A 23,072-nucleotide genomic window follows, 5' to 3' on the forward strand; every position below is an offset into this window, starting at 1 on the left:
AACAGGCTAAAAACTGTAGCGTCAAATGGATGCAACACTTGAGTCCCAATGTAACATTAGATGACTGGGAACAATCATCGGGTAAAAATATCAAACTCACAAAGTGTCAAATTTTGAGAGAAAATTGATACAAAATGTTTTATAGATGGTATATTACACCAAAATGAATTAGTAGAATGTCGAGCTAATATGGTGGTAAATGTTGGCGATGTAACAAAACAATTGGCTCATTTCTGAATATGTAGTGGAGATGTGAAAAAACTGAATTTTTTTTTTAAAGGATTGTGTACAAGCTGAAAGAAGAGATGCTGTGTGGTAAATTTCCGATGTGTTGAGTGTATTTCCAGATGGAATACTGGTGAAGGCAAGAGAATTTTCCTTTCAACTACTGGCTATTAGTTATGCAATGTTGGAAAGCACAGAACTTACCCACTATGTCTGATTGATTGGATAAAATTAGAGAATGGTACAAAATGGCTAAATTTACAAATTTGGTAAACAGAAGGTCTGCTGAGGAATTTGAAGAGCATTGCCATTTTTATATGGACTATATTAATAAGTAGTTTTTGAAAATGTTTTAGATACGAGAATATCATAAATCGCAAAATGGTGAAGTTTAATAAGATTATTAATTTGTCTTTTCTTTTTCTTTTCTCTTTTCTCTTTTCTCTTTTCTCTTTTCTCTTTTCTCTTTTCTCTTTTCTCTTTTCTCTTTTCTCTTTTCTTTTTTCTCTTTTGATCTTTATAATAGAAATAAAGAAACATATATATAGACTTCACTTCAAGGACTGAAGCTTGACCCCCCACAGGCTTAATTTAGAACTGAGTTTTGTAAACAAAGTTATTTTGCCAAAAATAAGACTCCCAACTTCTCTCCCTAGCTGTGCTTGTAGCCTGTCATGGCTAGCTACCACCATAACAGCAGCAGACAGATAAGTGGGACTGAGGGAAGAGCAAAGAGAAGGTGGTGGAGGATGGGATTCTCCTCTGGCTGGGATATACAACATGCACGAGACCAAACTTAAGGACATGATGCTTGCTATACTATTAAGGATGAGCATTACCATTGCCTGGGTTGATTTCTGAAGCCTGTGAGTACAAATTGTGATGAAATCTCTACAGGTAAGAGCTTCTAGATTCAATAGTAGTTTTTCAGATGGAGTCATCAAAGCACTATTGTTCAAAGTATGTACGCTGGAAACATGGCAAAAGCTTATCCCTTGGTCAGCAGAGCCTTGCTATGCAAGAATAGGCTGGGGAGGTTCATGTTTTTCTCCAACTAACTGCATATCAAGCTGTTGTCAAAGGCAGTTGTTTGAAAAGATGGCAGCTTGCTAAACCCCAAAGGTGTGAACAAAATATAAAACAAGGGGAACAGGAATAATCAAGTCAGGGTGTGTGGGGCAGGGGGAGAGGGTCACTCCATTAAGTGTATGATTTATTTAGATATTTCTATCATGCGTTGATCCCTAATTGGGGACCCAGAGTAGCTTACATCATCATTTCCCTGTCCTCCATGTTATTCCAACAAAAATCCCATCTAGGGTTGCAAACTGCCTGGAGATGGGAAAAGGCCAATTTCCTCTAATAGCGTTTTAATGGCATGCTGATTGCCAGGTAATATTATGTACCATCACGCCATAAAAAGTTTCATCTAACCATTATGCCTCTATTAAAAGGCCAGAACAGGGCATTTTTCTCCAAGCTTGTTGGCGTCTCTGCCTGTAAAGTGGGCCACATGGAGAGTGAGTGAGCTTGTAACTGGTACACGGTCACCCAGTGAGCTTCTAAGGCAGAACAGAGATGGGAACCTGTATCCCCCGGTTCATGGCCTGACACTCTAACTGCTACCCCCTGATTAGCTATATTCCCCTACGCAGTGAAACCCCCCCCCCCTTGATTTAGCAGTAGTCTGTGTTTTACTGTAGCAACATTTGGAATGCAATTATGCAGGATCTTGAAATCCCAAATGTAAAAGTGGCTTTCAAAGAAGCGAGGGGCTTTGAAGAACATTCCTTTAAATGAAATATTAATTACAACATCTTCCCACAAGTAAGTGAAGTGGTGAAGATTGGAAATTAACGTTAAAGAATGATAAACGCTGTATGGAGCTGGTCTCAGAAAAGATTTACGGCACTTTAGGTAAAACCCTGGCGCTGCTTACCCCCTGGAGAACTACTGAGAGCTGTAAGAATGCACTCTGGAAGACAAGCAGGACAATCCAAAGAGTGCTGGAGGCCACGCAAGAGTGGCAGAGAAGGGTAACTCCCAGCAGTGTTAAGTCATTGCTCCTGCATTTTTGCACTGACACATCACATAGCATAAAATCTCTGGCGCAATAAATAGTAACCTAAACGTAGCATTTTATTAAGCCAGTAGGGTCACCAGGCTGCAAATGGGGTGGGGGGGTGTGTGTCCCTGCGAGCCTTTCAATCTGCTGTTCAGTCATGAGGTCGCAGGCTGCAGCTTTGCGCACCTGTTTTTTCCCTTTCACCCCCTCCCCCCATCCCATCTGCTGTTCAGCCTACCTGGAATTCAGTTCATTGCAGCAAGTGAGGGAAGGTGGCAGATCAAAGGTCTGGAAAACACTGATGGAGGGTACTATGAGGGCCCTGCTCCTCTCTCTGAATAGCAGCTATAAGTGTAAAGGGAGATGCTCCTGCTGGTTTCAACCTGGCCTGCATAGAAACAATGACTGGGATCCAGCACTGTGTAGGGAAACACAGAGATAGCACAGTCTTACTTGTGCTGAGTCCTGTGCGATACCTAGCGCTTTCCTTCCTATATATTTCAGGGTGCAAGCAGAATGAAACATAAGTGGGACACAATAAGTTTGATGTAGCTACAATCAGTCTTTTTTCTTGCATTTCTGCTTGCACAAAACCTCTAGTACAAGCAGAAATTTTGCAATTGATCCAGCCCATTGTATCCATGTCTCCCTACTAGTGAGATGTGTTCGTTATAAAACAGTATGTATTTAAAATATCCATGCCCTGCCAACTGCATGCCCATTCATTCCCTCCCTTCATTTGCTGCTTTTTTTGTACAAGGACAATAATTACCATAGTAAACGAACTATGATTCATCTTTAAATCCCATTATAAATGGCACACCTGATCTGATTCCTGGAATTCAACCCACTAATGGAACAGAAAATTGACAGGGATTTCCTATATTGGGGCTTCAGTTCGTCAGTCTCCCCAGTCATCAGCCCTCTGTTGGAATGTATCGCAATAACCTCAAATGGCAGCAGACCAACATGGCAGTAAGAAAGATGGAAGGCAATATTTTTTGTCCAAGAGAGGCAAAAAGGGAAGCAATTATCAAAGTATTTCTAAATGGAGGATACTAAAGATGACTAGTTAATTTCCATCATGTGTTCTCTTCAATAGCAGCAGTACTATACGTTCTGGTTGTCCAGTGGAGTATATCTAAAAACCTGACAATTCATAATCTGAAGAAACCAGTGAGTATGTCCCCCAATATGGTTACTAAATACAAAAGGAAAACAAGTGACAATTCAAACAAGTGTCAGTTTAAGCTATGGAAAAATGTGGGATTGAGTGCGATAGATGCACAAGTAGAAAGGAACTAACACACAAGTGTCTTCCTTGTCTTTCTCCCAAAGCCTGCACATTGATTTCAGAAACTCTCGGCTAGGCTAGACAATCTCTTATGAATATAATGCTCCCTTGTTTTACTGCATAGGGTTGCATATTGAATCATTAAGCTATCTGTAAACCCCTTGGGGAGCAGTATAAATAATTGAGCAAGGCTAAGAGGGGTGGGCTGAGTCCGGGATAGGAAACAGGGGCCAATGATTGGCCCCTTGGCCCCAGACTGAGAACAGAGGGGCCCATTAGAAGGTGAAACGCCTGGCATTTGAATCAGTCAGGAGACGCTTTGTGCCTCCCGATCCCCCACTCCCCCCCAACACAGACCTTTGGCCTCCTTCAGTCCCTGCGGCCCTGCCAGGAGGACAGCCATCAGTGCACCCTTTCAGTTTCCTAGTTGTAGTTGGATCCAGGCAGGCTTTTCTGGTAGCCTAGGATTTATACCTGCAGAGGACAACTTTCTGGCCTCCTCCTTCCCTCAGCAGCCTCAGATGGCCCGTGAAATCTTTTCCCTGGGGCACAGGGAAACTCTAGTCTGGATTCAAATGAGTATCTTCTAATCTCATAATCTTTAAACCGCCCGTGGCGCTACGGGCGCCATGGACTAAATAAAAGGCTAAGGGGTTCTAGGGCGGGATGTGTCTGTGATGAGGAAGGGTCTGGATTGGACCCTTCCTCATGACAGACAATCAGAGGGACCTCCGATTCCCAGCTGGGAATCCCAGCCCCAGCAACTGCGAGCCACGCACAGCGTGGCTCGCAGTTGCTCCCTTGGATGCGTCAGGCCGGCCGCAAGGAAGCCTCTGGCAGCCGCGCGGAGCGCGGCTGCCAAGGGCTCCCTGCCCGGCAGGCAGCCTGACACGGTGAGAGGCGCAAAGCGCCTCTCGCCGTGTCAGGCCACCGCCCGGAGGAGCCCCCGGCAGTCTCGCCGAGTGCGGCTGCCGGGGGCTCCCTGCCCGGTGGCCTGACGTGGCGAAAGGCGCAAAGCGCCTCTCGCCGCATCAGGCCGCGCCCCAACGAGCCCCCGCCAGCCGCCCTCCACCCGCCCAAGGGCCCACCAGCAGCAGCAACGGAGGCGAGGGCACCGGCAGCAGCGCCGCCAGCAGAGGCGCCGCCGGCACCGATGGAGCCGCCACTCGCGCCGGAGCTGCGAGCGGTGGCACACGGCATCAGAAAGACCTGCCATCACGGCCACAATCGGCAGCAGCGCCGGCCCAAGCCAGCAGAGCTGCGATCCGCTGCGGTAGCGGCGCCGCGATTGCTGGTGGGGGCCGTGAATGGCGGCGGCGGAGGAGCCGAGCTCGGCGGAGGAAGCAGGCCCCTTCTCGGTCGCGGCAGCGCCAGAGCCGCCAGCGCCCCCTGCCCTGCACACACACAGACCCACTCCCACTCTGCGGTGTCAGGTAGGCCGCGCCGACCGGGGGGGGCCCGAGCTAACGCCTAGCCCCCGCTGTATTAACACTACAGCGGGCTTATTTTCTAGTTGTGTCATAAGAGGGCATTGTGGGTTTTTTAAATTAAAAAGCAACCACCAGAGAATCAACACTGATCCAATTGAAGCCAAGAGCAAACTTGGCTTGTACCTAAACTTGTACCTACAAAAAAGACAATGGCTGAAAACTATATCAGTTGCAAACCAAAAGATGCTCGGCAGCTTATCTGGAACAAACAAGCAAAGATTTTAATCACGTCAACAGTTATATTGTCTATAATACAATGCTTTCTGTTTTAGCACAAATATAATAAAGCAGAGCTATTTTTTGTATTTTGCATTGTACAGAATACATTTAGTACCACTAAGCCAGTTCTATATTAGTATCTTGCCATAAAGTGAGACAATTTTATTCTACAGGGATCCCACTATTATATTCAAAAGCCTTTCTCCAAAAGAAATGCAGACACCATGGATAACAATGGTCTATAAAACAGTATTTTGTAAATAACAAGCACAGCAACATTTTGTTTCATAGCTGGCAGGAATGAAGATGGGGGGGGGGGGAATATTTTTCTCAGCATCTCTCCCTTAAAATAAATGACATTGATATGGCTAAACACAGGCCATGGTCCCAAGCTATCCAAATGTCAAAAAGAGAACAACAGTGAAAGAGGACACAGTGGAATTGAAGGAGGACATAAACGTCAAAGCCTGGTGCATGTGGGAAGTCATTGGTAGTCTGCTCACAGCAGTCCCCATAGGAAGGTAATTACATTGTAGAAGCCAAACTTTTAAAAAGAGAGATTTTAAAATGCTTAACCATTTATAAGAGTGCCATTGTTGACCTTTTCTGACATTCAAATATTATTTCAGGAGTCAGAAATGCCTTGATGAGACTATGTAAAAAAGGTTTCTTTGCAATCATATCACACAATATGTTAAAAAAAATAGGTTGAGGAGATCTTCCATACAGCTTGATTGTTATTTAAATAACTATTCAGAGAGCTATCCAGGAAATTAACAGAACTGGCAATAGTTTCCAAACATGCATTTATTTCTCTCTCTGAATGCAATTACAAAATCACCCCAGGATTTTCACCTCAGAATAAAAGACAAATTAGGGATGTGCCATTTCAAAGGACAATGACCTCTTTCACATCACGCCACCCTGTAGAACAAATCGATATGCCACCTCTCGACACACCAAAACAAATACCATAAAATCATGAAAAGGCAACGGTAAAACTATCAATAGTAATACAACATTAAAACAACATTGGGCAGCCTAAAACAGCCTTCAGTCTAGAAGCAGATCACAAAAAGTGCATAAAAAGATGGAACAATTCAACAATAAGCTATTTGTCAATGGAAAACATACTGAGTCCTGCAGGGCTTTGTTTATGGCTCACAGACTAATTAAAAATAACAATTTGATTTATGTTCCTACTTGGGATGTGTGTCTTGGCTCTGTTCAGCCACCTCAGCGATCATCGAAGCCCAAGGTGGTGCACTTAAAATGTTCTGGCTATGGGCTTTTACCCACATGATACCTTCCTCCCCTTTGTTTTCTTTCACTGAATCGGTGTACTGGGTCTCTATGTACTACAAAGGTGGCAAGAGTATCAGCAAGGACTGATGACTCAGTTTTTTCACCGTTGTATAAGGCCCCCTCCAAAACAGTATAAGGCTGTTTATTCCCAAGTCATCACACTTTCTGCCCTTTCTAGATGGGAATATCTTTCATCGTGTACCTAATTTCTTGTTTTTGATTGTCACGTTTCCACCTCATCTGAGCCTCTAGTTTTCCCAAAGCTGTGGCCAGATCATCAAGACAAGCCTATGCCCCACTGATTCCAGTGTTTGTGGATTGACTGCCAAGAAAATCAGGAGTAACTGCTAGTGGACAAAGCCACTGTGGGTGGGACACCTCCCACATTCCCCAGGCACGTGGCAACCCTACCTACCTCCTCCCCACCATGTACTGCCCCCAGAAGTCTCTCAGAGGTTTTATGAATGTGCCTGGTGACCTCATCAAATATATACCCTGCTGTGAGCTCGTTAGAGGAAGATCAGGACTAAAATTTGATAGACAATAATGGATTATTTGCCTAGGTTATAGTCCGCATTAGAAGTGTTGTGTACTGGGAGAGCTTAGGTGCCTGAGCCTGTGTTATGCGTTCTTCTGTACAATATATACACCAGTCAAACATGAGCTGAATTATATGAGTTGCTAGGATATTCACGATGGCTTTTGCTTTATTTTAAATAAAGCTACTGAGAAGCTGTGAATATGATCAAAACAGCAGCAGGCAGGCAGATATGTAGCCTTTTTCTCTCCAACTGTTTGTTTCCAATCAAAATCTGCCCTCCCCAGCTGCCTCCAGGGGAAAAGATATATGGACTCTGTATCCTTTCCCCTCATGGATGATAACGGGGCTGGAAGGGGCTGGTTTTGAACTTTAAGATGGTTCGGGGAGGGGGGGGGACTGCTGAAGCAGTTGCATTTTGGTTTGTTAAACATAAAACTGATCAAGGAACTGATGACACCTCTCCCATATCCTGTCTAGTTTTGGTTTGGGAACCTGGTGCAGGAATGGGGAAGAACTGGAGAGCTGACAATCAGAGACAGAGTCTGGTGCTCATATTACAATAGCCCCTCCCCGCCATTTGGTAAAAGTTTCCTTCACCAGCTACTGAGTTAATTTGCTTGAAATGTTTTGTGTCCATTTGCTGTGGATTGCAAGATGCATATACTTTAGAAAGCAACTTTGTGGAGGAGGGATATGGATTTAGTTAAGATCCACCTATAGTCTTTCCATAGCATTGGATAGAGATGGTTGAGAGGAATGTAGATGGTGATCGTGGAATTGATAACCTGAAGCTATTTACCATTTATAAAAAGCATTTTGACAATGTCCACATTATGGGGGGAGGAGAGGTTTAGGGGTGCTTATTGCATCACGGCCAAATCACCCACCTCCCTACCTACAAAAAGAGGTAGCTGTGATTTGAGTACCTTTTTATTAAAGAAATGGGTCTTTCTTAATAGGATACCTGAAGGCAGCCTAAGAAGCAGAAAAGTGGAAGATGTTCCAAACACAGGAGAAGCAGAGCAAAAGGTACGGAAACTTAAGAAAGAGCCAGTGTGATGTGGTGGTTAAAGAGTGGCAGCCTTTAATCTGGAGAACTGTGTTTGATTCCCCACTCCTCCACATTAAGCTTGCAGGGTGACCTTGGGTCAGTCACAGTTCTGTTAGAGCTCTCTCAGCCTCACCTACCTCACAGCATGTCTGCTGTGAGGAAAGGAAGGGAAGGAGATTGTAAAGAGCTTTGAAATGTCTTCAGGTAGTGGAAAGCAGGATATAAACACCAAACTCTTTGTCTTCTTCTTGAGTGGAGGAAGGAGTTCACACTATTCCAGATTTTAACAATAATGACTAATTATACAATTGCTTTTAATTGTTCATTTAAGACAAAGGCTGGGCTTTTTTAGGTACCACCAAATGTTTCTCAACATTCTCACAAATTAGTTGGCCACAGAAACAGAGAGATAGTTACATGTGCTTTGGGGAATGTTTTGTGGCATTTACTGAATTAATGTTTTCTCAGGCTAAGAACAGATGCCTATAATTATATTGCACACCTGTTACTATTAATGCGAGCTAGCATTTCCATGGAAACCAGACACAAAATCTCAGCATCTCTTGTCTATATCTATTTCTACACAGCCATACACACATTTTAGAGGTGTTCGTCTCTTTATTTCTCTGTATCTTCTTTATAGGAATTTAAGACAAGGTGAAATTTAAGCCTACTGCTATATATAGGAAATCAGGAAGACAGTGTAGCTTACAATGTTATTATCCCCTCTTCCATTTTTCTCCATATCCAGAGCCCTTTGAGACAGGTTAAGCTAACAGATGATGCATATAAGGTCATATATACATACAAGTTACATATTTGGGTACCACTCATGGGATCATGAACCATGAACAAACTATAGGCCTGATCTCTCCAAAAGAGTCCAACAACACTGGTATATGTGCATGACTTCTATATAACCTCACATGAATTGTATATATGGAGGGTTGAATCTTGATGTCTCCCCTTCCTCCAGCAGGCATTTTGCTTTCAAGAAATGTTACATGAAAAGAACTTTACAAATGCACATCCAGAGAAGCGTCTGAGAATAGTTTACAATTATACAATAGAACTAGAGGCAAAGCCCATTGCACCCAAGGAAACAACGAGCACTAGGATGCACACCAGCACTGTGGCCCTCCTGGGGGCTGGCTACATGGCAAAAATGTAGGTCATGGGAGGAGGAGGAAAGAGAGAGAAAGAAAGACACAGACAGAATGCAGAGGCCAAGCTGGGTCCCATGCAGCTGGTGGGCAGCCTTCTTCTGCTCTCCTCAGACCCTTGAGGTCAGGCCTCCAAACCTCAAGGAACATTCCTAACCCAGCAGTCAACAACCTCAACGTGTGGCCTGGAAATCTCCTGGAACTGGAGGTCATTTGCAGACTATAGAGATCAGCTCCCAACGGGGGAATAATGGGGGGAATAATGGAGGTAATAATGGTGGTTTTCACAGCCATAGAGCAGCAGAAACCTCCAGGAAAGGTTGAGCCTGAGGGACTATTCATATGATAAATACAAACAACTGAGGAAGAGAACAACCTTGAAAACGGGCCATTAAGCACAGTACCATTGAAAAAAGAGAAAAAAATTGTGTTTATCCGGAATCCGTTTTGGTTTATGTTTGCATCGGTTTATGTTGACATGTGAAAGATATGAAAGCAATATCTACAAAATAAATTACCATAAGGATTACAGTTTTGTACCAGCCAACTGGTTGAATTTTTTTAGTTCAACCAGCCCTCTTTTGTACCCAAGGGGGAAATGGCTGTTTTGGAGGGGGGACTGTGCAATGACAACTCATCTCCAGGCTCCTGGAGATGAAAGGGCTGCTTGGGACAGAGGAATTCTGTGGCCTTGTGCCTCTCAGAGGATGTGGGATGCCAATCTCCAGTTGGGGCTTGGAGATTTGCTGGAACTGCAGGTCATTTCTAGGCTGCAGACATCAATCCTCCTGGAGAAAAGGGCTACTTGAGAGGGGGGGGGCCTCTGGCCTTGGATTCCATGGAGGTACAGGGATGCTAGGCTCCAGGTAGGAAACAAAGAGAAATGCTGGGTGGCGGTAATTGCTAATAACAATAAATATCAAAGTATTCATAAACAAATATTGAATTGATAGCAAAATTTGCTTGAAGAACTGAAAACTGCTGTAAGAAGCCTATTTGGATGAACAGAGAACTTCAAGAGGAACTAAGAAAGAAAAGGGAAATGGAGGGAAGGACGGAGCTCTAAAGAAGAGTACCTACAGGTTACTAGGCACTGTAGATCAATCATCAGAAAGGCCAAAGCTGAGAGTGAGCTAGGATTGACAAGGGAAGCCCACTGTAACAAGAAAAGCTTTTTCAGTTATGTGAGGAGCAAACGTAAAGTATAGGAGACAATAGGCCCACTGTTGGATGCGGATGGACAAACTCTAACCGAGGATGCAGAGAAAGCAGAAAGGCTCAGTGCCTATTTTACATCTGTTTTTTCCCACAGGTCAAAGGGTTTAGGCACATCTAAATATGGCAATAGTCAAGAGGTAGTGTCTGGGTGGCAGGTTGACATGGACAGGGAGGTTGTCGAGAGGCATTTAGCTGCACTGGATGAGTTCAAATCCCCTGGGCCGGATGAAATGCACCCAAGAGTGCTCAAAGAACTTTCCGGAGAACTTGCACAACCCTTGTCCATCATCTTCGGGACCTCTTTAAGGAATGGAGATGTCCCGGAGGACTGGAAGAGAGCAAACGTTATTCCAATCTTCAAAAAAGGGAGGAAAGATGACCTGGGAAACTACAGACCAGTGAGTCTGACCTCTGTTGTGGGTAAGATAACAGAGCAGATATTAAAGGGAGTGATCTGCAAACATCTGGAGGACAATTTGGTGATCCAAGGAAGTCAGCATGGATTTGTCTCCAACAGGTCCTGTCAGACCAACCTAGTTTCCTTTTTTGACCAAGTAACAGGTTTGCTGGATCGTGGAAATTCGGTTGATGTCGTTTACTTGGATTTTAGTAAAGCTTTTGATAAGGTTCCTCATTATGTTCTGATGGATAAATTGAAGGACTGCCATCTGGATTTTCAGATAGTTAGGTGGATAGGGAATTGGTTAGAGAAACGCACTCAAAGAGTTGTTGTCAATGGTGTTTCACCAGACTGGAGGGAGCTGAGTAGCGGGGTACCTCAGGGCTCGGTGCTCGGTCCGGTACTTTTTAACATATTTATTAATGATCTAGATGAGGGGGTGGAGATGACACAAGTTTGCAGATGACACTAAATTGGGAGGACTGGCAAATACTCCAGAAGATAGAGACAGAGTTCAATGAGATCTGAACACAATGGAAAAATGGGCAAATGAGAACAAGATGCAATTTACTTGTGGATTGTAAACTAAACATGAGCAAGCAGTGTGATGCAGCAGTAAAAAAGGTGAATGCCATTTTGGGCTGTATCAACAGGGGCATCACATCAAAATCACAAGATGTCATTGTCCCATTGTATACGGCACTGGTCAGACCACACCTGGAGTACTGTGTGCAGTTCTGGAGGCCTCACTTCAAGAAGGACGTAGATAAATTTTAAAGGGTACAGAGGAGAGCAACGAGGATGATCTGGGGCCAAGGGACCAAGCCCTATGAAGATAGGTTGAGGGACTTGGGAATGTTCAGCCTGGAGAAAAGGAGGTTGAGAGGGGACATGATAGCCCTCTTTAAGTATTTGAAAGGTTGTCATTTGGAGGAGGGCAGGATGCTGTTCCCATTGGCTGCAGAGGAAAGGACACGCAGTAATGAGTTTAAACTACAAGTACTACGATATAGGCTAGATATCAGGAAAAAGTTTTTCACAGTAGTTCAGCAGTGGAATAAGCTGCCTAAGGAGGTGGTGAGCTCCCCCTCACTGGCAGTCTTCAAGCAAAGGTTGGATACACACTTTTCTTGGATGCTTTAGGATGCTTTGGGCTGATCCTGCGTTGAGCAGGGGGTTGGACTAGATGGCCTGTATGGCACTTTCCAACTCTATGATTCTATGCAAACCTTCAGTCTGTAAGTTCTTCAGTTCAGTTCAATATCAAAGTAAACCAAAAACAGTTATATGTTTCAAACAAAAATGAAAACATTGGTTGGCAAAGAACTTACAGAGGGTGTCTCAATTACTGCCTCTATGTCAGCGTTTCTCAACTTTTCTCCATAACATAGGAGTCCACATACATGATCTAATATTTTGCAGGTCAACTTTTCTGAATTAAGGGATTTTTGACCAGCCTCTTCTACAAATGGAGCATACATTCCAGTAAGTCTAATACAATAAAATAATTCTTTATTTACTAACACATTTTAGTCAACAAAGGTATTCTAGGCTACCAATTTTCCAAATAAATAAAACAGAATACAAAGGTGTAGGATAACTGACTAAACAGAGTAATATGTCTTGGTTGAGGTCTGCTTACAAACTCAAGTACACAAACTTATCTTTGCTGGTATAAAATTAGAACTGATCTATGAGTTAAACAATTGCAAGCAGCTCTTTTGGAGTTTCTCTCTTGAGCTGCACCTAGAATATCCAACCAATCAATATGACACTAATATTAAGCACAGTACCTTCTATGCAAGCTGGTTCAGGGCAGTGTACATCAGTTAAAACATATTTTAATGCAATCAGTTCAGTTAAAAGCAACATTTAAATAAAGATTTCTAAAATTAGTCAGCATATTGAGCGAACTGCATCAGAAAACCCAGTATTGGACCGCCATCTATTTTTCTGGAACTAGTCTACAGTCTGGGGGCATCTTCGATGGGGGGAGCCAGTAGATGTTATTTCACTGGTCCCAACCAAAAGCCTGGCAGAAGAGGTCTGTCTTGCAGTCTCTGTGGAACTGTGCCAGCTCTTGCAGGGCCCAGATCTGCCTGGGAGCTCATTTCACCAGGCAACATGAAAAGGACCCTCAACGTATCTGTTAACTTGAAAGAGACTTGCTAAATCCAAACCCCCTGATGGTTGCCAAGGAAGTGGACTGTCCTGAATCCAGTGCCTCCACCTCCCCTAACTGGCTGTGGATTTCAGCTCAGCTCCCACCCCCACATGCCATTGCCTTAGTGTGGGAGGACACAAAAAATGCTCACTGCACCATTTAAGGGAAAGCTGGTCTTCTCAACCGCATGCTGTAAATAAAATATCCCCTACCTCTGCAAATGTATCAAGGAAGAAGTCTCTGATCTTCACCTAAAACGTTCCCCCCTTCACAGTCTGCCTGAAAAAATCTCTTTTATGAGCAAGCCAGTAAGTTGAACCAACATTTATAAATCACCAGAGTTTTCAGCGCTGTTACATTTTACCAACAGAAGATCAACATCAACAAAGTCTGTGCAATTTTCAAAGTTTCTCCCAACATGCTCCATTAGAGCAGATTACAGCACATCAAAACATAAATAAATTGAGCTGAGAAGGGCCTGTCCGAGCTCAAAAGCTTTGTTGAGAAGGTTAGTGAAGAGCAGCATGCCTTTTTCTTTGCCAAAAGGAGACATTTCTTAACTACAAGCCCCCTAATCCTAAATCCCTTGGCTCACATGGAAGGAAGTTCCATTGATTTCTATCAAGCCTACTACAAGGAAGTACAATAAATTGCACAAAAACTGTCCAATTATAAGCTCCTGGCAAGTTTTAGGTCATGTGCATCCATAAGCAGAAATCAAGACAGCGATCAATCAGAAGGCTGTTATTTCACCCAATTCATTATATATTTGTTTTTTTCACTGCAGCAGAGAGGAGCAGAGAACAGCTTTCATAACTAAACACATGACTTCAGGAGTTCATTGATTGCAACCATCAAGTATTTAATACCCCAAAATACACAGGCAAGCCCTTTAGTCTTATTTTATTCCTATTCTAGACTAGCCATTCTGCTGGCCAGTCTACTGGAACCTTAGGGACACCAGGGGGAACAAGAAGACTAGGATTCCTTTCCTATGTCATCACAAGAGGGAACTCCTTAGCCTCAACCCCTCGTTTATGTCCCAAGACTTGACTTGGTTAGGACTAGGAAGATTATAATTGATACCCAGGTGACAGAGTTCAGTCCATCTGGACAAAATGACTGCTTTGGACATGATACCATTATATTCCATTGAAATCACTCCCCCCCCCCCAAAAAAAACCCTGACCTCCATAGGCTCCACCCCTAAAATCTCCATGTATTTCCAAACTCTGATCTGGCAAACCTAGTTAGAGTAGAGATAGAATCTCCTCCTACCTCAAATGCCGTGGCTATTTACCTCCCCTGCCCTCTCATGTTTGCATGTTTCAAATCTTTTCCACCTTACTTACTCCTCTCCATTCCTTCACACCAAGCTCCTTATCCTCACCTACTGCTTCTGGGTCATACTACAGCCCATTGGGTGACATCATTACCTGGGCCACAATATAACCAATGGCTCAGCCAGGCAGGGATCTCATCGGCACAGAATCAAAAGGCAACAAGACAGTTCCACAGCTGCCACAGACCCTTGGCATCACAGAGCCTTGGCATGTTACAAAATTATATTGTTCATAAACAATAAAGTGACACGCCATTATATTATATGCCTACATTCCTGCCTCTTGCCAAACTCAAAGAGCACCTTCAGAGAAGAACTTTAGATTGGTCATTGAAATGCATTAATACTTTTAAGGATTCCTGCACAAAAGCTGATAGGAGGTAGTGTTAAGTCCCCTTACAGTAGTTAATTAGCTAAATGGATGATCCTTACTTTTGGAAGAGAAGCTCTGGAGCCTGAACTCTGAGTGGTCATTGTCAGAACTGTGGTGATGCCCAAGGCAACTCTGGCTGGAGCAGCATCCATGTTGATCCAGAAGGAAACCCAGGACAAAATGACGATCAGCAGGCTAGGAATGTACATCTGGATTAAATAATATCCCATCTGACGCTCCAAATGAAACTTTACTTCAATGCATGTAAATTTTCCTAGAACATGAAATTGCTTTTATAAATCATTTTGTACATTTTAATATTATTTTATTATGAGCATAAATTAAGCCTGAGGCACGTGGCTTTTGAAGCTCCAGACACTATTCATTCTAGATTCATTCCCTTATGAAGCACATGAATGTACTGAACAAGTTTTTACTGCAGATGATGTTTTATTTTGATGGGGCTGCCCACCAGGTAGTCGCTCGAGATATAAATCATTTGGTGCAACTGATTCTAACATCTTGATGTTATCATTCAAAAACAGACAGCACTGAAAAATTATAATTCATGGCCTGAATTGACCCGAGGCTGCCATTGATTGGCAGGTAGAGCGGATGGGGAAATGTGCTGGGAGGGGGCCCTGTGCTGCTAGCTGGCTGAGGAGGGCAGGCACAGGCACAGTAGCCTGTCTCGTATTCTGCCTGCCCTCTTCGACCAGGACGCAGATGAGCTTCCCACCCTCCCTCCCTAGCAATTATATGGTTGGCAGTTATATGCCATGGATAGCTGGCTATAGGGGCACGGTTGTTTGGTTGCTGTTTCATTGTTACTTTGTCACAACTTGAGGGTTGGCAGGGGACAGATCCAGTTTGGTTGGGAGTATGCTCTGCATGGCCTACTCCCCAGGGAAGAGGCCTCTTTAAAAAGTTGGCAGGCTGTGAGCAAGTGCCAAGCCTGGCTGGGCAAGGCATGGATTTCACAGAGCCAGGTGGCCCTGAATGGGTCCAGGAGAGGTTTGTGCCTCCTCTGGCATCCAGGGTGGGACACTTCCCTGGACAGGAAGGGCAGCAGCTTGAGGACCCGCATTCCCAGATGGGAATTGGGGTGGGAAGGGTTCAAGCCAGGGAGAATTAGAGCAGTTGGCTTACTGCTACAGCTCCTAACCCTTTGCCATGCCAACCCTCTCAGGGTTGTTGTTAATAAAGTTGTGGCCTCTTTTCATGCCAGCATGTTGACTGGCACGATGTACGCGGCCAATGAAGACTCGAGTCGGCTTTGGCGTAAACAGGCCACAGCTTTATTATCCATATTTATTATCCTGGCACGAGGTGTGAGTATTCCCCGCGCAGTCGTCCGACTGCTGCAACAGGCTTGAGGGGCACCTTGGGTCCCCCTTCCCCCCAGCCAGGGGGAAGGATCCCTTGCCCCTTGAAGCCCTCCCCTGGGAAGAGGCTGGTCATGATTGCTGGGCGTCCGCCGCATGCAGCCATCCCCCTCCTCTTGGCTCCGAGCCCCTGGCCTTCCCAGACGGGTAAGGCCGCACTCGGTATCTGCCGATCTCTTAAGGAGACCCCCACCGCAGGTCCCAGTCCGCAAACTGGTCCCTGTGACATATACTCTACCTCGTGCCACCTATTCCGCAGCTGTGACAAAAACTTCCAAAACTCGGGCAGGCGGGTCCATCCTCCGGCCCTTGCAGCGGCAAAGAGGAGCCCCGCTGGCCTCGTGGTGCTTTATAAAGCACCTGGCCCCTCCCTGCCGCTGACAACGATTCCTTGCGACGACGCTCCCAGCTAGGAGCGTCGTCGCGTCTTCCTGGCCTCGGCATCGGCCCCGTCAACTGCGGCCCCTGCCAAGCCGCAGCCGCTCTTTGTGAGCCCAGGATTCCCACTCTGCAAGCCAATATTAGAAAACACAGAGAATTTGTGAGCGCTTTTCTTGATTAAGGAAGCTGAAAAATTCTTTCAGTGATCAGAGTGATCTGAAAGCAGAAAAGAGCTGCTGTGGAGAGGTGTTATGAAATTTCAAGGATCTCTCATTCTGTTTCATTGCCCCTTCAGTAGAGCAAGGAGCTCAATGTTTGTGAATATGGAGTGGCCCAAGTCAAAACAAAACTGAATTAAACCTCACTATGGATTGTGAACACACACACACACTCAACAGAGAAGTGGTCGTCTTACTATGCATCTACATCATGGAAATTAGGGGACCCCAAAGAAGAACTACGACTGAAAGGCAGAAAGGTTAGACGATTTACTGTTATATCACCGGCCACTTCTAGCACTGCCAATATGCACAGAGCTGACAAATGCAGCAGTGTCAGCCACATTCATTTCTGTTTAATTAACCCAAATATTTTTATTCCCATTAAAAGTCACAGTATATAAAATTGGAAAGATCTGGTTTAAGCTATCTAGAAGCTGCTTATACCTCATTTAGGAGGCATTACAAACATGGGAAAGCATAGCAGTACAGGGGTGGTTCTAGGGGCAAATATCCAGCATGGGACTTGGGGCAGCTGCCCAAGTTGCCCATTAGCTAAGACCATCTCTGGAGCAGTAGACAGTATAGCTACTAAATTCATAGGTCAACTTAGTGCCATGTGAGAGCATAAGAGGTGTTTTCTTGAATCAGACAAGTGGTCTAGACCAGGGGTCAACTTGTGGTCCTCCAGATGTTCATGGACTACAATTCCCATGAGCCCCTGCTAGCAAACACTGGCAGGGGCTCATGGGAATTGTAGTCCATGGAAATCTGGAGGGCCACAGGTTGACTACTCCTGGTCTAGATCAGCATCCAGGTTCACACAGTGACCATCCAGTTGTCCCAGAAAGCCAATTGGCAGGGAATATAAGCCACCCCCACTGTTGCTCCCTCTCATTGTCATTCAGAGGTTCATTGTCACTGAACAGGGACCCCTGAGTAATCTTGCTAATAGCCAACAATGCAGCTATCTTGCATAAATCTATCTAATCTCAAAACTCATCTATGCTTGTGTCCATCACCACATCTACTGGCAGCAAATTCTACAATTTACTCACTGAGTGAAGAAATTCTTCCTTTTGTCTATCCAGAATCTACAGCCTAACAACCTCAGGTGTGGCTGTATTATAGCAGAGAGAGAAAAAAGTCCCGTGTATCCATTTTTTCCCACTGGATGTATTAGCATAGCTAGTAATTAGCAAATTAGCATTTGCAGAACTTCTATATTTGTTGTCATGATCAATAACTGAGGCAATACACTTGCACCTCCTGAACATACACTTACATCATTCTAAAGCTACTGACTTCAACATATTTAGAAATGTAAAACTCTGTTTACAGTTACCCTGAAAAGGTGGTATAGGGAAATCACATACTGAATTCTCTTCCATGAAATACATGTCATGGAAACACATGTCAGACTGTGCGACAATCCTTTCCTCAGTAGCTAATTTCTTTGTGTAGAGACTCTTTTTATGGAAAAGCATTTGTTGATGTGATTTTCTACCTGCCATCTGGGGACAGGCCAGATACAGGTTCACAGGCTTGTACCTGGAGTGGGGACAGGTCCATAACTGGGGAAAATCAGGGCATTACAGGTTCCTCAGGTCTTGGCAGAGCAAAGGCTGGAGGGACAATGAGTGAGGTTGACAGGTGTCAATACCTTTACTAACCTTCCTGTTGTGGTCATCAAGGGCAGAGGGCTGGTATTAGAGCTGGAAGGTTTGCATGCCCCACCAAAGAAGGGCTGACCTCTCATGGAAGCAGCCTGAGAGAAGGAAACTGAGAGCTGGCCGGCTAACAGCCAGTGCTCGGATCAACGGCCTGAAATCAACCTTGCTTCCTCCTGCTTTCCACCCAGGCACCAATGCTTGAGTTCACCAAGTCCACCACAGCAGCCGACCAGTTTCTCAAAATACATGGCACAGAGTCCAAGGCACTTCACTGCTGTTGCCCTCCAACACTGGTATTCAAAGGTTTGCTTCCTCGATACATGGAGGCTTTCTTCAGCCACCATAGCTAGGAGTTATTGATGGAACTCTTATCTAGCTATCTATGCTCGGGCCATCACTGCCTCCAATGTCCTTGAATCCCACAGTTTAATTACTTGTTGAGTGAAGAAATATTATCGGCCTTATCTGCTCTTTGAGAGAACTGACTGTCATTAAGTGTTCGAAACGGATGACAAGCTGTCTTGTCATTCTGAAATAATAATATTTGGTTCCTTTTTTGGTTCTGACATTTGGCAAACCATGCCAGGGAGCAGAAAAGTATCACATTGGATGACAACCCACTATAGAACTCTTATATAACAATTTCCCCCCACCTTATCTGATTTATCATTTCTCTTGTCATTTGTGGCAATGGTTTGAAATGGTAAAAAAAAAATCCCGAAAAACAAATGCTCACCAGTATTGTAATACTTTGTGCAATAGCCAAGCTCCTTCTCTTCTTTCAAGATAAACTGTGGCAGAGTTAACCCTTCTGCAACTTGCACTGGACCATCACTCATCCACTCAAAGATTAAGTCATTCATAGTGTAGCCAACTAGAAGGAGCAAACACACTTCATTAGATAGCAATAGAGTAGCACTCTCTGAAGCCAAGCGAGAACAACTATGGCAGTGCAAGCATGCTTTCTTTTGAATGGGGAAAGTTAAATACATTAAATTATCTCTTAGACATCACTGTATCCACTACTGTTATTTAGAATATATGACACTTACTAATGAATATGTAATTCTGATATACATATGGAAACCACTGGCTCCTGTGATAACATCCTGACATTCTTTTAATTGGATGTGCCAGGCATTTACGTCTTTTATGTCTTTTGCATCTAAAAATAGGTATATTTTCTGGATATTCACCTGAAGTTATTTATACTACCACAAAATATAATGCAACAAACTGGATTGAACCCAGAGTCTTGTGAACAGAAAACATGCATTTTAACATGGAGCTACAACTGAAGCCTGTTGCTTTCAAGAGCCAAGAACTGGATAGTTAGTTCTGTCATTTGAAAACATGTCTCTTATTGAGAGCAACTACCAAATCTGAGATGGGCCGACTTTAATGTTCTTGAATTCAGGTTGCTGTTTAAGAAATTAAAAGTGCAGCTGCAAACTCCCCTAATGTGCTTTATCAGCAGAAAAAAAAATAACCATGCTGGCAGCACAATGTCAAAAAACATGAGGTTACTGCAGCATAAAAGCGATATTAAAAGTGGACATCTAAAGCAGTGAAAAATTCATGGATTTAAAAAAAGGAATAAGACGATTACTTACAGCTCTCTAGTTGCATTGTACATGTTTGTACGTCCATGGGAAAGTTCTTCAGGTCCATGGGACAAGATAAGGTTAGTGTTAGCCTAAAGGTGTACAGAAAGATTGGACTACATTTAATATGCATGGAATTACAGACAGCAATGGGCAAACAGGCTGTTATTAAATAAAAAAAGGTCAATGGCTCTTCATCTACTCCTTCTGGTAGCGAAACAAGGTCAGTATGCCAGGTACTGCTCATCTTACGGGCTGGTCTTTTTCTGACAATGCAAACATTATTGAATTTCATAGAGAAATAACCTACTTCCAAAGTCTCCTTCATTTGGGGAAAATATTTTCAATTTATAGATTTATGCAAATAACTCCCCAAAAATATCATCATCATCATCATCATCATCATCATCATCATCATCATCATCATCATCATCATCATCATCATCATCTGCATGAGCTATGCTATTGTAGCTTTCCTTGGAATCCAACCTAGGCTTGCCTTTGGCACATTTTTCACTGCCCTGTTCACAGTCTCTATTTCCCCCCTGAAACACATATATGTTAAGACAGTCAACTACACAAGTGCTAGAATGCAGACAATCTATTGCAAAAGGAATTGTAAAGAACATTAAAGTGGACAGGAATTAAACCATATCTGAACCTGGATCAAACTGGGTGGAACTTGGACTGTTCTGCAAACCAGAACCGAAGACAAATCTCTTATCTGTTATCTGTCTCTGTTAAACTGAAACAAAAACTTAAAAAGGTATACATATCACATTGTCTCACTTTATATAGTACTATACAAAGGTGATTGTAAAATGAAAGTCTTTCGGATTTTAATTAATGCAAACAAGCGCACAATTCAGTGAAGATTTTATAATGCAAAGCCTATGATATAACTTTTAATTTGTTTGGTGGTATAAATTATATGTTTTTCTGCCTTGTCTACCCAGTTGACCATAAAGCAACCAATAATGTAAACCTAGGAAGCTCAGTTTGAAAGGGAAAAAAATCTAAGTAAACATGCTTTTTTGTTACTCATAGTCAGTGAACTTTGTATTTCTGAAAGTAAATCTGAAATTTCTGAAAGTAAGCTCTGACTTAGAAAACCTTACACTGAAATGAATTCTGTAAAATCTCTCAGGTGCTAGTGGACTCATGTTTTATTTTGCAGCCCCAGAATGTTACCCACCCAGAATTTTCCCTACAAGATACATTCCTTCCAGACTAGTAGCACATTGCAGCCATTTAAACCGTGTGCTGGGATACATGTGACATTATTGTGTAGGGGTCTGTACTAAAATAAAACATAGTGACAAGAGGGTTGAAGAGGTTTTAATTGAAATATGATGTGCTTTATCCTTAATCATCACCCAGGCTTGAACAGATCTTGACTTAATTGCAGTTTGTAAGTCAGGGCAGAACATCGTATAGCCAGATTTGTTTTGGGAAGCCATAAATCAGTGGTCCTACAAAAATGGCATTTTTCATAGACCCATGTTTATGACACAGATGACAGAGAGAGTGAGAACGCATTTCACCTTGTTCCTTCTTATGGGCTCTGGCCTTTCCCAGGCTATCAATTTTCAAAGGTAAAACACTGAAAAGGTTCCTCGGTCTCCAAGGGATATGCTTGGAAACATCTGAGCCCTTTGGAGAAAAGCAGGCAATAAATGCTGCAAAATAAATAACACTGCCATCCTAAGAACTGTTTCTTGAAAGCAAGCCCCACTGAACAGGCCAGACTCTGTAACCGCTCCCTTGGTATTAAATAAAAGGGTAATGGCAATGTGGGAGGAGAAAGGGCGGGCTCTGTCCGGGATAAAAACTCGGAGGGCCCATCCAGGGCCAAGCAGCCAATGGGGAGATGCACGAAGCGCGGCTCCCCATTGGCTACTTGGCCCAGCCTCGCCTGGCCTGGCCCGGCCGGGGAGTCACCAAGCAGAAACTGAAGGATGGCCATGTGGTTAGTCCTCCGCCCGGGTTCTTCTTCCACTGGGGAAAGGAGCAGGGATGCCGCATCGAGGACTCAGCCTCCCTGCTCCTTTCCCGTCCCAGGACCCTTGCTCGGGAGCCTTCTGCCGGCCCCAGGCCACCTTCACAGCGTCCAGGACAGTGCAAGGGTGCCCCTGGGACTGCCAGAAGGCTGCGCCACCCCCCCCCCCACCACCACAAAGAGCCTTCTGCTGGGCCTAGCCACTCCCTCGCAGCGTCCTGGAAGCTGCTGGGGATCTACTGGGGCCGCCAGAAGTCTGCACCGCCCCCCTCTGGCCAAGAGCCTTCTCCCATCCCTCCCCCCACTGCCCCTCCCAATTTGCCCCCCGTCACGACTCCCCCCCCATGGACCCTTCAAATATGCCCCTCCTTTTCCCCCACTCCGCTCCAAGTCCACCTACCTCCCTGGCTGCCTTCCTTCTTTCTCCCTTGCTTCATCTATCTTTCGATCTCTTCCTCCCAACTTCCCCTCCTAATTCACCCCCCTCATGACTCCCCCCCATGGACCCTTCAGATACCCCCCTCCTCTTCCCCCACTCCTCTCCAAGTCCACCTACCTCCCTGGCTGCCTTCCTTCCTTCTCCCTTGCTTCCTCTATCTCTCGATCTCTTCCCCCCCAACTCCCACTCCCAATTGGCTCCCCCTCGCGACTCCCCCCCTTCATACACACCCCTGTCTCCTCCAAGTCCACCTACCTCCCTGCCTTCCTTCTTCCTTCTTTCCTTCCTTCTTTCCTTCCTGACTTCCTCTACTTCTCCATCTACTTCCTGCCTATCTTTCTCCCTCTCACTTGCTCTCTTTCCCCCTTCCTCTCTAACACGCTTCCTGCCTTCCTTCCTCTCTTCCTTCTATTCATCCCTTCACCCCCCCCTTTCCCTCCTTTCTCACTCCCATCCCTCCTTCCCTCTTCAACCTTCCTTTCCTTCCTTATTCTTCCCTATGCTCTCGCACAGGGGTAGTCAA

At 44.4% G+C, this 23,072-nt stretch overlaps 1 protein-coding gene and 1 long non-coding RNA gene across 9 annotated transcripts in view; one reads left to right on the top strand and one right to left on the bottom strand.

The window, feature by feature from the left end:
- Window positions 1-23,072, bottom strand: part of GLRA2 (glycine receptor alpha 2) — a 146,241-nt gene that overhangs the window by 69,698 nt on the left and 53,471 nt on the right. For all 8 annotated transcript variants that reach the window (XM_077343193.1, XM_077343192.1, XM_077343195.1 and 5 more), the window contains 3 exons: window positions 20,121-20,203; window positions 19,244-19,381; window positions 14,910-15,124 (listed from right to left, as the gene is read on the bottom strand). In XM_077343193.1, coding sequence (XP_077199308.1) covers window positions 14,910-15,124; window positions 19,244-19,381; window positions 20,121-20,203 — 436 coding nt within the window. The remainder of the gene's footprint in view (window positions 1-14,909; window positions 15,125-19,243; window positions 19,382-20,120; window positions 20,204-23,072) is intronic.
- On the top strand, window positions 917-21,355 carry LOC143840113 (uncharacterized). The gene is made up of 4 exons (XR_013232030.1): window positions 917-1,122; window positions 8,099-8,168; window positions 12,394-12,456; window positions 19,683-21,355. It is a non-coding gene; the product is annotated as an uncharacterized LOC143840113 (long non-coding RNA).

Source organism: Paroedura picta, chromosome 6 (assembly GCF_049243985.1).
Source record: "Paroedura picta isolate Pp20150507F chromosome 6, Ppicta_v3.0, whole genome shotgun sequence".
NCBI classification, from domain to species: Eukaryota; Metazoa; Chordata; class Lepidosauria; order Squamata; family Gekkonidae; genus Paroedura; species Paroedura picta.